Consider the following 13,656-nt stretch of genomic DNA (forward strand, 5'->3'; position numbering starts at 1 on the left):
CTATATATATATATATATATATATATATATATATATATATATATATATATAAACATTTTAATCATAATTTTGATACATAATATTAATATATTAACATATATTATTTATTTATTTAGTTTCAGACCATATAAAACAAAATAGATTTACATTTCAAGGATCAAAGTTATCATATGCTAATCATTATTTAATATTTTAAACCTTATACTCAAACAGTATATGTACGAATAACCAATACGTACCAAGATCAATGATTTGACATGGTTCCGAGTTAACTCAACCTCCAAGTCTTTCTGTTCAAGAATATCCAGCAAAATATCGAGAAAATCCTTCACTTTCTCTTCTCCATCTTCACAACGTTCAACCTTAGATTCCCTTCGCAGTTCTTCACGATCAGAGATGATCTTCTCTAGCAGAGAATCGTACCTCTTATGTATATCCAATGCCCTCTTCCTGAAACCTTGCAAATCCAAGTTCCTGCAGAAACCTATGAAATCCGAAACGTTAAACTCCCCGAAAATCTGCGTCACTTCACGAACCAACGCAAGTGCCTGCTCCGCCTGGCTGTCTGTTCCGGAGCTCGTGATGCTGAGCATCATCTGCGATATCACGTTGTTGGAAAGCCTCATGAGTGACTCGGAGAGGTTCACGCTTTCTTTGGCCTTCGATTTCTGGAAAAGAGTTTGGACGAATTCGTGAACGAGCCTTGTCCGAATCGGTAGGAACTGCTGAAGGGTTTTGTTTCCCAAGAGCTCAGTGATGCTGAGCTTTTTCATGAACTTCCAGTAAGTGTCGTAAGGGGCAAACGCGAACGTAGCGTTGTGGTAGGTAACCATGTCAATGGCCGTGTTCATTTTGCGAGAAGAGTATGTGAGCTCATTGGTCTTGAGAAATTCCTTTGCGAGGGTAGGGGTGTTTGCAACTATGAACTTCTCAGAACCTATTCGAAGGTATATAAGAGGCCCATATCGGAGAGAAAGTTCTTGGAATGCATGGTGGATGAGGGGTTTAAGCAGATGGAGGTGACCGATCACCGGTAGGGCTGGTGGGCTTGGAGGGAGCTTCAAGTGGGCTTTGGGCTTTTTCCTTCTCTCAAACAAGCCTTTGAAAAAGCAAGCACAGAGGAAGATACTCACAACTAACAAGAGGGTCTCAGGAATCATCTTGGTTTTTGTTTAACTAAGATTTATGAATTGAAGATGTTTTTCAAGTTACTATCAATGGCTTTTATACTCATGCACAGTGGTTTGTGTTCATTGTAAATTAGGTAAAAAAAATCATATATCTGTACCAGTCATTTAAAAGATCAACTGCTGTGAAATTTGTCAACTTAAGCTATCTGATACCTGCAATAAATTCCTAAATTAATTGTAATGTTAAAGTTAACACCAAAAAGTACATCTTTTTGATTTATATTATAAAGTATATTTTAATACATGTATAAAAATTTAATAAATATATTCACTTTCATTTAGAAATAAATAAATTTACTTTATGACAACTTTTCCTTTTAACACTACACAACCCTAGAGAGAAAACTGGACATGCAGACATGCAGCAAACTTTTTTCTATATAGATCATATTTACAAAAAAATATATATTAATATAAAATTATCTGATACAGTATTTATACTTTTTAAATATACTAAGACTTGAATTGTCGTTAGGTTGATTGTCGCATATTTTCTATTTTGAATTTTGAAACATAAAAAATATATTAAATTATTTTTAAATTCAACTTTCAAGCAATGTGGAAGTATTAGGTAGAAGATTGCATTATACAAACATTACAAACTCTCCTTTTTAATATATAAAAAATGCAGTATTACAACCTAAGTATATTTTTCGATTGTCCCACAATTGAATTTGATCATCGTGGCGTAAGTCCTAACGCATATTGTAAAGTGTTTTGTTTTGTTTTTATATTGTTAAAAAAGAGCATTAAAAGTATTGAAGAATAATCTCGTACTAATGAATGTTGTCAAACTTTAGCTTTGAACTTTATACTCATTTCAAGCCATACAAAACTAGTTCTAAAAAGTAGTTTTACTTAATAATTTGGAAGACTTTGTGCTTAACCATATTATATTCTTTTCTTAAAAAATGAAATTAAGATTTCAGTTAATTTATAAAACATTATGTCTTTTTTAAATATAAGCAAACCATTAATTTCGGAAAATAGGGTAAACAAACATTTAAACAAATAGAAAACATTATTTCATGATTGTAATAAAAAATATATATGCTTTTATGTTAAAAACATATATTTTATGCTCGTCAAGAAGACATAATAAAACATGTATATTTGCATAATTAATTATGTTACCCATCTGACGATGAATGTATAAACAATGGTTATCAAAAATATTTAAAATAATATCTCAAAATTAAGTATTTCTTTTGAGGTTTATAAAAAGAAAAAAAAAAATCTTCATCCCTTGTATATTTGAAAATTAATAAAGTGCACATTTAAGTTTTAGTTGGTGTGGATGAGACTGATATATAAATTGATGAAAGTGAAATGTTGAAAAAGTGGATTCTTGTAGCTGCGAGCCTTAGAATTAACGGCACTGGAGAATGGTGCCCTGTGAGAGGAATACAAGGTAGTCGATGCAAGGTTTACAATCATACCAACATATCATTTAAGAAAAATAGTGAAAAAAAAATACTTTTTTTTATAGAGTTAAATATTTTTTAAGTCATCAAAATAAAATTTATTATATTTTAATTTATAAACTTTAAAAACAAATAAACATAATTATTTTAACTCAATAATATTATTATTATTTATATATTAAACAACATTTTAAACTGACATGATATAAACATTTTAAAGGGTAATATGAAATGTTGTTTGAAATGTTCAAACTATTTAATTTAATTAGATTTGAAGAATTATATCAATTTAATTTTAAAGTTTGAAAAAAAATTAATTTTAAGTAAAATTAAAAAAAATGAAATGAATATCTTTGACATTTTTGTAAAATGCTTACCAATAATCGTTGTACCTACCCAGTTTGAGAGGATATACATTTAACATTATAATATTTCTATAAAATTGTAATAATTTAGATTGAAATGCATATTCAAGTAAAGGTTTATTAATTTATAAATGCAAATTGATTCATATGACTTAATTCTCTTATTCAATATTTATATTTATATACTTCGTTATATTTTATATATATATTTTTTAATTTTTACTAATTTGAGCATTGAATTATTCTTTTATGTGTGAAACTTTCTTTTATATATATCTTCATTCACAACACGAAAATTTGAAGTTGAACTTCTCATGAATACCAGTCATTCCTTCCACGTAACGAAATTCACACTCCTTTACGATAAGAACAATTGCAATCATGTGGTTCTTGAAATCTCTATCATAATGAGCAAGCAAATTGTACGAGATTTAATTTGAGAATAGGTTGTAAATGATGACCATTTAACTAAGGCAAAGAAATAAACTAAAATGATGAAAAGTGAGGCATGACATCTAACTACCAATTAGACGACCTTTAATCAATCAAACATAAAAAGGAGCCATAAAATTCTGGTTAACGTAATTACTTTATTAATTAAGATAAAAAATAGTAATATAATAATTAATGCTAGGTATACTAATGCTAACCCTAATAACAACCCAAGTAGAAAAATTATTCAAATAGGATTGATAAATGAATATATATTTGAGTGAAAGTATCTAATTCTATGTGTTTATTGAGGATTTGGTTTCTGTATAATGTGTTTGTGATGAACTATACTTTGATACTCTTGTTTTATATTTGAATAATTGATATATATATATATATATATATATATATATATATATATATATATATATATATATATATATNTATTTTTTAGTTTAAGATAAGACTGTTAATTATAACAACTAAAATAATCTTTATTGAAATAAATTATAAAGGTCGGTTTTTATTATTAATTTATTTTTTAGATAAGACCATCAATTCGAATAACTAAAATAATCTCCAATGAAAGTAATTATAAAGATTGATTAATGATAGCTAATATTTCTTTAAAAATTTTATCCTTAGAGCTTATGAGCCCTCGTTATTTAAACAAAAAACCTATACTTCGAATGATTTTTTTCTTAATATTAATTAATACACAAGTCAGTTTGTAAAACTTATGCAAATTAAACTTAACAATTTAGTATTGAAGAGAGATTTGATGTGGATTCTTAAACTTAAGATTTAATTTTAACAATAATAAATTATCTGAATCATTTATTTCATTTTTCTTAATAAGTTAGAATTGTTATTATTTGCAACTATTTTTAAGTTTTATTTTCTATTTTTTTTTTGTGTCGGTTTCCGTTTTCTAATTATTGTATATTATTTTGTTTCGTTTTGATGTATTTGGTTCTGTTTGTATTTCAATACATTTCGATCTGTATAATTTTTTAAGTATTTGGCGGTAAGTATTCGGTCAGTGATTCATGACTAATGGATTTGTTTTCTATTTAGTAAAAGAAAACAAGTTAATGAATTTCTATCAATGCCCACGGAACAATGTTACGTAGTAGTAAGGAAGGATGCTCATAAGTCTTGGTGCAAATTGTGTCTGTCGGCTCTAATATATATAGTAAAGATAATGAAATTAAAAAGATTTTGAATAAACTTTTTTGGAAGGTAAATATGTCAATGACTCAACTCTTTATAAAAGTAAATCGTTTAATAATGAGTATTTTTTTTATTTTGGACTAGTGCAGAGATGACATAGAAAATGTTTGAGTGAGAAAGATGAAGGAGAAAGGGTTGAGAGGAATGAAGGAGGTGAGTAAGGGTTTGAAAGAGAAAGGGTTCAGAGGAACGAGAGAGGTGGGTAAGGGTTTGTGGGTTTCTTTTTTAATTTTTTTAATTTTGAGAATGAAAATTATCAAAATACCCTTAACCTTAAAACTTAGAATTCATGATATATAAGGATATTTTTGTTTACTGAAACCCGGTACACATTGCTAAAATGTAGCAACTGAAAAACAGGCATACGCAAGTTAGCAAACCCCATATATATATATATATATATATATATATATATATATATATATATATTCTTTTTTATGAAAATTAAATTACAATTTTTTTGGTTATAGGGTTGAGATTATAAATTCACTAAGTTATAAATGTCTAAATGTTTGTCTCCACAACCATTCATCCTTTATTTCGTCTGATTAAATTAGAAGGATATATATATGCAGAAAGTACTTCGATGTTAGAGTCAGTAAAGATTTGTCACATTCAATAATAAATATATAATAAATACAATCACCTACTTTATTACCTTAAATATATATCTATTTATAGATTTTAGAAAATGGTTCACATTATCATTCACCTAATCACGATATATCTAATAATAATCATATTTTGGTGTAAATTAATCACTTTTTGTTTAAGAACGATAGTTCGGTTTATAAAATCCAACCGCTTGATCTTTTAATAATTTAATGAATAATTTTTACTGTGTAAACGGTCCAGTTTTAGACTAACTTGATGGTCATACGATAAAATAATAAAATAAATAAAAATTGCATAAGTTATAATAATCACTTAAAAATTGTTTACGTTTTATGAGCCTACTTAATCCATGTAATAGTTATTTTAGGCTAATTTTCCTTTCCATTCAACATTTTTTTAGATTTTGTCAATGAACTCATTTCACGACTGTCTTTCTTGTTGAGTGTTATCTGTTGGACCTTTACTTTGATGTCCTTTCTCAAGAATCTGTAACTTGATTTTCCTTTCATCCTGCTGATACTTACATTTATTCTTTCAATGTCTCACCTCAATGCTTTTATTCGATCTTTGCTATACTCTCAACATAATACTGAAATGGTATGTTTAGATAAATATAAATAAAAAGTGAAAAAGAAAAAAAATTATATAAAGAAGATAAACTAATATACTGGTAACTAACATTTATTGACCATAAAAAAAAGAAAAATATGCAATAAATTACTCTAATACCAAAATGAACTCATAAATTAGGATCTGTATAAAGTAATATTTATTAACAAAATAATACCAAGTAAAACAATAATAACATAATAGTACGTTCATGTAAGATTCATAAAAAGAAAAGAAAATTAATCTTAACAATTAATAATAAAGTTATTTGTTTTTTGGGATATAGGGTCCATGATTTTCACTAAACATTTCTTCATACTATTTTTTGAGTTGGTTTAGTTTATGTTGTACACACTTAGTTAAAATTCTCCTTTATTCACGTTTTAAACTGTTTGGATGTATTTGTCAAAAATAATCTGACATTTAAGTCAATGATCAATTTGATTCTCACACTAAATTCTTAAATTCACAATAAATATAATTACTTACCTTATTACTTACCTTTTTACTTTTGTTCTGCATTTACAGATTTCAAGATGAATTTATGATTAACGAATTTTTAATTATGGTTTATTGATAATAAACAACATTTATCAAATGAATAATACTTAATGGTGTCAATTATATGCACCGATCACTGATATTGACCTTTTAAACTTTTTCCACATTTGTACGGTCTTAAGGTGCATTTGTTATTAATTTAATCAAATAAAGAAATAGAGTAGTGAAAATATATTTGATTATAAAATTGAAGAAGTTGAGGTCAATTCTTATTAAGTGTTACAACCACTATCCATGTGAATTGGTTGTGCACTTATCTTCATTGTTGGAAAAAAGCAAAAGCAATGTTGGCCTCATCACCCGCATTTCTCATTTGTGGTTGCGAAATTCAACAATAAGACTCTAATATCCATTTACAATGAAGCAATGTTTGACTCCATGAGCATATCTTGCTTACTAGCTTCCCTTTAGCCTCTCTTATATATACACTGGACTTCTTGCTTTAAACTTAAAATCATTGCAAACATACTTGAATTTCATGTAATGAATTAACTTTTGAGCATATTGTGCTTTCAAACCAACGTTTACAAACTACAGTGTTAAATGTTAAAACCAACTGCTATGACAACTAAAGTAGGACTACAGACATCAATCCTTCAAGACATAAAATGTTAATTGATTCTAATCTAAATGGTTGCAGTGGTTTATCTTCAAATATCACGGTGGGATCAGAGTTATAATGAAGCATAACTAATTTTGATTTAACCGTGCTAACAGTCATAAAAACATAGTAGAACTTGCAGCTCTACCAGAAGCCTGAAACAGAACAACAAATTCAGACTGGTTAATTTTCCAGTGGTTCAGCTCCAAATAATGATAATAATAGATTACCCCATCGATGATAGAAAAGTGGAAGAATCAAACTCCCACGGGAAAATGGTGCCAGGGTAGAATTCGATCCCAATGAATAAAAAGTAACATACCCATAAATAACATAGCACACTAACATGACATTAACTATCACATACGACACTATAAAGAAATTTTCTGATTGAATGGCATACCATAGATGGATGTTTTAGCATTGAAATATTGCACACATTGCTTCCACAATCTTGGGAAAACAAAAGCCGTACATGTGGGACACTCTTCCAACTCTCTCCAAGAGCTGGTTTGGAAATCCCATCTTCCCCACGCACCACATGATTCGTTACCTTCAAAATTTGTTCCACTAGAAGTGTTATTTGAAGATATATTGGCTACCTGCCTCATTCATGAAAATCACAGAAACTATGTTTGAAATATTCTAAATATAAAATCAGCAGTTGACTCAACCGTTATCTGGTCTTTTCAAAGGCTCTGTGTCTCTCGCTGCATAAATTTGAGCCCATATTTCTTTACCGCAGTCTTGTTCGTTCTTTTAAGCAGTAACGGATCTTTTTAAGGGTCATAGGGGGTCAGGGCTCCAAAAAATTCTCTCTAAATATTTTTAAACACACACACACACACACACACACACACACACATATATATATATATAATTTTTTTTCCTTTTTTTTTTTCAAAGCATATTTTTGTACCTTATAAGTAGTGATGGAGCTTGATTGAAAATTTTGGGGAGCTAACAACTTGAAATGGAATTTTGAAGAGCGAAAAGATAATTTAATGTGTGTGTATATTTAAAAATATATATATTTAAAAATCCCTTTCAATTAGTAGGCTTTACTTACATTTATAAGAAAAAGGAAACCAAAACATACCAAAACAGCAATATTATGCTCATGAGCTAACTTCTTCAGTAAATACCCAGCAGATATCATTAAAGCATGTCCTGAAATCACCCATTGCATGTAACAATTAGTATCTATATTCTGTCCAACCTCTTATAGTGGAAAGTAAGACTCTGATAAACTAGGAAGCAAAAGGAATTGAAAAGCTTGACTAATATTTAATCATGTTGCGAAAGTAGCAATAACAACATAAAAGAAGATAAGAACAAAACTACATTGTAGAAAGACATGAAAAATGACTTGACCTCTAATCAATTTGCAGAATGGGTTAAGATTCATATAACCGGACTCCTCATTTCAAGAGTCCAATCAATTTATAAACCTCTACGAAAAAATATATACTCTTTCCTGGGAGATATCAAATCTTTTGCTTTTTGTGTCTCTGAGAAGAACAAAATAGTGGCTTAGTGGTTAAACTTTGAAATCAGAATGAAGTACTTACTTGATACATAGTTCTCAGATAATTAGAGAAATATGGCTGGAAAAGTATTAATAAAACAAGAAGCAGCTCTTTAAAATTAATTGTTGGAAACTAATGTTTACACAAGACGCATACCATACTCCTCTACATCCTTGTTTAAATGTAGAGTAGCAAGCACTCTCGTTCTCTTAACTCAGGTAGTTAAAAGCTTGTGTTTATAAGAAAGTACAAATAAATCAGGTAAATTGGATAAAAAGGGATAGAATTAGAATAGGAAGTTCCTGAAGAATGAAATATACAGCAACTTCCATAACTCATTAAACTAAAATGGTACGCAATGACATCATCTAAGGTAAACATAGCAAACAGTTTTGTGTGAAAAAGTGAACTATACCCTGAGGACTACTGCCCCCAAGGATGGGGGTAATCAGTGAAGAGATTGAATCAACAATAAGCAATCGAACGTGCTGATTTGATTTCACAATCTGGGCCAGTATAAAGTAGCTGTTTATTTTTTAGAAAGAAATAAAAAAATATAGTTAGTTGAATCAGCTACAAACATTCCAGTCAATGAGAACCTCAGATCTTAAATTAATCTTCAGTTGATGCAGCACATCAAGCATCTGATAGATGTGAAACACTGAGTGGCAAATTATCCTGTCCAATACTTTTTTGAGCATATGATCAGCCTAAAAGACAAATCATTTAAAAACAGTTAAGGTCATGCCAGTAAATTCATGAATGAGTTAAAAGTCTCTAATCAAAATAACCTGATTCTCAGAATCATAACCAGAAGACTGGCCAACAAAACGTGCAATACGATGAGGTGAAAAGGAGTTGCCCGTATCTAAGTATATAACTGAACTCTTGTGTTTTGCAACAGTTGAAGCAGACAGTAGACATGCCTAAAATAAAAATAATTGAATAAAAGAAAAAGGTAAGTTATATTTTAATTTAACATAATAAACAAAGGAACAGGAGATAAAAATTTATATTATATCGAACAAATAAGAGATGATACATTAGCAATTGCATCATGTGCATATCCATATATGTATATATATCTGTGTGGTGTGTGTGTTGCCGAGAACCTAAGGCAGCAGAAAGATCGTATACAGGACCAAATTAAACCATTGTACTTCTATAATTTTAGTTTTAATAATACACCAAGGATGAAGCATGGGCGAAATTCCCCTTTCTGAAGAACTCCACAGGGATGTCCTGCAATGGGGATGACAGGTACCCCGTTTGATAAACAGGGCAGGAGTAGAGATCAAAATATTTAAAAACAAAGAACTCAAAATATATTTTTTATTTAAGATTTATATATTATATTTTTTTCTCTTAGATGAGAAAATAATGTAATTTTTTTATCATTTGCAATGACTTTTTCCGACAAATGAATTTACAATGATAATAAATGCCAAAAGAAATTATTCCCTTCAAATTGCAGGACAAAATTGAACAAAGCTTGCTATTTGTAATATTCTTTGAAAATTTAATTATAAGGCCACATTGTAACAGAAAAAATTTAGACATTTATATTCTTTTGTGACTTCTTAGGAATCATTGTAAGTACTTATATAGCAGCAAAAATCCATGGGTAAACATCCCATGATGGAGTTAGATATGAGAATTCCCATCAGAGATGCGCAGTGGAATAGTTTCAATCCCTGCCCCACCCTGTTAATACTCCTATTCAAGCTATGATTTTTTATGGAGTGAGTTATTACCTGTGTCTTTCCTGATGCGGATGACCCAACAAGTTCAGTTAATTGTCCTTCTCGTAATCCACCTCCGAGCAATGCGTCAATCCTGAGTTATATAACCAAGTACTAAGTAGTGCTACTTACTTTTAACAGATAGTCACGCCTTACTAAACCAAATCAACATGTATTAAGAACTCAACGTTATAATCCATAAAAGTTATAAAGAAAATGTGACCATGAAAATGGAGTGCAAACCCAGTTATGAAATTAACAATGTAAAAATGCAGCACCAGGCATTAACATAACATGAACACAATACGTCAAACTGAAAGTACCCTTCACATCCAGTAGATAAAACATGTTTATTCCGCTGAACGTCTTCCAAGAGCTGCAAGCCATTTAGCAACGGTGGATGACGAGCATCTATTATTGACAGAAGCTGGTCGATTCCCTGAATAACACATGCTCAAAATTATTATTGATTAACCTAATAACAGAATTAGCAGAACATAAAAGTAAAATAATTAAAAATAATAAAAATTAGGTAACCCTGACTTGCTTGAGTGTCTGTGAAGCACAGTGATTATCAGCCAAGGCAATTAATGCGTCGATATCATGCAGAAGGAAATCTTGAACTGAGAAAGACAGTGGAATCATAAGCAAGTTTTGAAAACAAAAAAGCAGTAATGAAATCGAAAAAAAGAAATAGCGGAAGAGAGAAAACCAGAGAAAATGGCGTGTGAGGCACAGAAGCTTTGAAAATTGGAGTCAATAAGAGGGTACTCTTTCTCCAGCGATTTCAAGGGTGCCATTTTCTCTGCACCATGCTACTATTCTCTTCTGTATTATCCAAAGCTCTCGCACTGTGTCTCGTGTACAATGTCCAAAATTTAGAGATTAAACTGTCTTTCCCTAACAAGAAAATCTCAAATAAGTACTTTTATTTATATGCGTTCTAATTTGGTTTCTATTGTAGAAAAATTTATACAATCAAACCCTAATTATTTAACCATGTCGATCAGCGTTAACGAAAGAGTGATTTAGCGGTTTTTAAATTACTTGGCACAATAACAATCGGTGTCGGAGTGTCTTGTTTCAGAATGATATGGATTCTAACATGTCTTTTATTTTGTTAAGAATATTATACATACATACATATATATATATATATATATATATATATATATTATTTGTGTGTATGAATGAAAATTTGATATGGTCTTTTATGGAAGTTTGTAAGTGATGGAAACTAAAATATGAAAGAGAAACTTCTACCTTATTCAATGACCTCAACTACTGGATTACTTTCAGATTTAATGTGTATTAAAATAAAAATAATAATAATTTGACAATATTTTTTCATAATATTTTAATAATATTTATATGTCATTTTCTAATTGATTCATGATTATATCTATAATAATTATTATTAATTATAAAATAATTTTGAACTAATAAAAAATAAAACATAAATTATATTAAAATATTGTAAAAAAATATTATCAATTACCCAAAAATAAATATGAAAAAGTTATAGTATTATATAAAAAGAGGTTCAATTGGAAGATAGATTGGAGCTTTTTTTTCATATGACATTGATGATATGATTAACATATAAAGGTTAAATGATTGGACTCATCTAATTGTGGTAGACATAATGTTTGAAGCAAGATGATAGATAATATTTTATAACGAGCAAGATAATAAAAAATGTTATCTTCATTTATGTGAATAATTTTAATGCCAATGTCCGGATTAATATATTATAAATATTTATAACCATTTTTATTGAGTTGAATTGTTAAAGATGGAAGAGAAATTATTTCTGAGAAAAATATCTATTGGAAAAAAGAAATATCATAATGTATTTGGTAATTGTTTTAAGAATCACAAGTTTTTTCTTATTTGCTATTTTATACACTTATTTTATCAATATAAAAATATTTAATAAATAATTTTACCATTTTAACATATTCTCTATTTTAAAATATATATTCACTATCTCTTATTTTTTATGAATAGTATTTATTTATTTATGTTTTTAATAAAATAATACTTCCTTCAATTATTTTATTTAAAATAATGTACTGATTAAAAGTTAAATGATTTTTTATAAAAATAAAAGATTAAATTAAAAATTAAAAAATAAGTAGCTTTAATTACTAAAAAAACACACAACTAATGTGCATGCAGTTAAGAATTTATATAAAGTGATTATTATTTTATTATAAACATAACAATGATAAATGTCTATTTTAAAACTAAAAAAAGTTATGTGATTTAAAGCAATATCAGAGAAGATATGTGTAAATTTTTTATTTTATTAAAGTAATTTATTTAAAAAAAGAATTAATTTATCCCTAATATTTTATGAAAAAAACTATTTATTTTTCTTTTTAATGTTATTTCTATTTTTAATTATTCTGATACAATATATTTTTTAAGGAAACAACAACAACAACAATAATAATAATAATAAATATTCAAAATTAAATAAAATTTCATAGTTATTTAAAATGTGTTTTAGTCTATAACAAAAAGTTTATATTTTTTAAATTACATTGATACCCAAATACTAACATTTATTAATAATATCTAAACAATCTTATCATTGAAAAAAAAAATAACTCTTTTCCCTCGTATCACTCTATATTAAAGCTCAGTTATTAACAATATTCACCAAACATGTATCTTATACTAAGCACACTCAACAGCAAAGGTAAAAAAGAAAGGTAAAACGTTATTCAATAAAGGTAAATCGAACAAAATATGTATAACATAATGCTAGTCCATTCAAAAGCTAAAACTAATTCAAACAGGTTCAACCATATAAATATAACATAATGCTAGTTTTGTGCCACTTCAATTTGGAGGAGGGAAGAAAATGGCATCTGCATTCCTCTTTGAACGAAAGAGTTTCTCAAGTTCTTCATCCACATTGAAAGCTGCCTGCAGAACCGATGGTGAAAGAGCCTTCCATGCCCCAATACTTCCAGCCAGGTGAGTAAATACAGGACTGTCATAGCAACAATCATAGCCATTTTTTCAGTTAATACGCATCATAGGTTCAAAACTATTCACAGCCAAAGAGATATATGAACAAACACGTAACACTTCAAACCATAAAAAAATCAATGTATTTTGCAGATAAAATATAAAGAATTCAGTAAACAAATCCAAATTGTACTCATTATTGGCAAGTAAAGCAGTTATCAGTAGTATACTTCTGAAACATGGAAACAGACCTCAATGGATGAAACAACAATGAATAGAAAACATTGGAAATTGTTTGTTGAAAAAGAGAAAACTCACTTGGGGGTAGTGATGATAGAGAACCACTCGAGGCCATCAGAGTCAGCAATCTTGG

At 28.6% G+C, this 13,656-nt stretch overlaps 2 protein-coding genes and 1 long non-coding RNA gene across 6 annotated transcripts; all 3 read right to left on the bottom strand.

Annotated features, from left to right (window-relative positions):
- Window positions 1–239: 239 nt before the first annotated feature.
- On the bottom strand, window positions 240–1,265 carry LOC106754304 (licodione synthase-like; the record flags this gene model as incomplete). Its single annotated transcript, XM_014636317.2, has 1 exon — window positions 240–1,265. A coding segment is annotated over exon 1 (921 nt), but the record flags the coding sequence as incomplete, so codon positions are not given.
- A 5,620-nt stretch (window positions 1,266–6,885) lies between these two features.
- On the bottom strand, window positions 6,886–11,431 carry LOC106754302 (DNA repair protein RAD51 homolog 4). 4 transcript variants are annotated; one of them, XM_014636316.2, is made up of 10 exons: window positions 11,014–11,301; window positions 10,845–10,924; window positions 10,625–10,740; window positions 10,314–10,395; window positions 9,351–9,485; window positions 9,159–9,269; window positions 8,975–9,065; window positions 8,130–8,200; window positions 7,434–7,583; window positions 6,886–7,185 (listed from the first exon to the last, which is right to left on the bottom strand). In XM_014636316.2, the coding sequence occupies exons 1-10, from the start codon at window positions 11,099–11,101 to the stop codon at window positions 7,147–7,149; spliced, it is 963 nt and encodes a 320-aa protein (XP_014491802.1). In that variant the 5' UTR covers window positions 11,102–11,301; the 3' UTR covers window positions 6,886–7,146. The 4 variants fall into 4 exon arrangements, with proteins under 4 accessions (XP_014491802.1, XP_022633624.1, XP_022633623.1 ...); XM_022777902.1 differs by lacking the exon at window positions 6,886–7,185 and adding an exon at window positions 11,349–11,431 and having other exon boundaries at window positions 7,192–7,583; window positions 11,014–11,201; XM_022777903.1 differs by lacking the exon at window positions 7,434–7,583 and having other exon boundaries at window positions 11,014–11,307.
- Window positions 11,432–13,009: 1,578 nt separating this feature from the next.
- Window positions 13,010–13,656, bottom strand: LOC106754305. Its single transcript, XR_001375297.1, has 2 exons — window positions 13,602–13,656; window positions 13,010–13,305 (listed from the first exon to the last, which is right to left on the bottom strand). It is a non-coding gene; the product is annotated as an uncharacterized LOC106754305 (long non-coding RNA).

This window comes from Vigna radiata, unplaced genomic scaffold (genome assembly GCF_000741045.1).
Source record: "Vigna radiata var. radiata cultivar VC1973A unplaced genomic scaffold, Vradiata_ver6 scaffold_633, whole genome shotgun sequence".
In the NCBI taxonomy this organism is placed as follows: domain Eukaryota; kingdom Viridiplantae; phylum Streptophyta; class Magnoliopsida; order Fabales; family Fabaceae; genus Vigna; species Vigna radiata.

Excerpts from the sequence above, each read along its gene's own strand:
- LOC106754302 (XM_022777902.1), bottom strand. The coding sequence starts at position 11,101 with ATGGCACCCTTGAAATCGCTGGAGAAAGAGTACCCTCTTATTGACTCC. Across the intron at positions 10,741-10,844 it reads CTTCACAGACACTCAAGCAA|GGAATCGACCAGCTTCTGTC; the intron begins GTCAGGGTTACC and ends TGTGTTATTCAG. Across the intron at positions 7,584-8,129 it reads AGCATAATATTGCTGTTTTG|GTAACGAATCATGTGGTGCG; the intron begins GTATGTTTTGGT and ends CAAATTTTGAAG.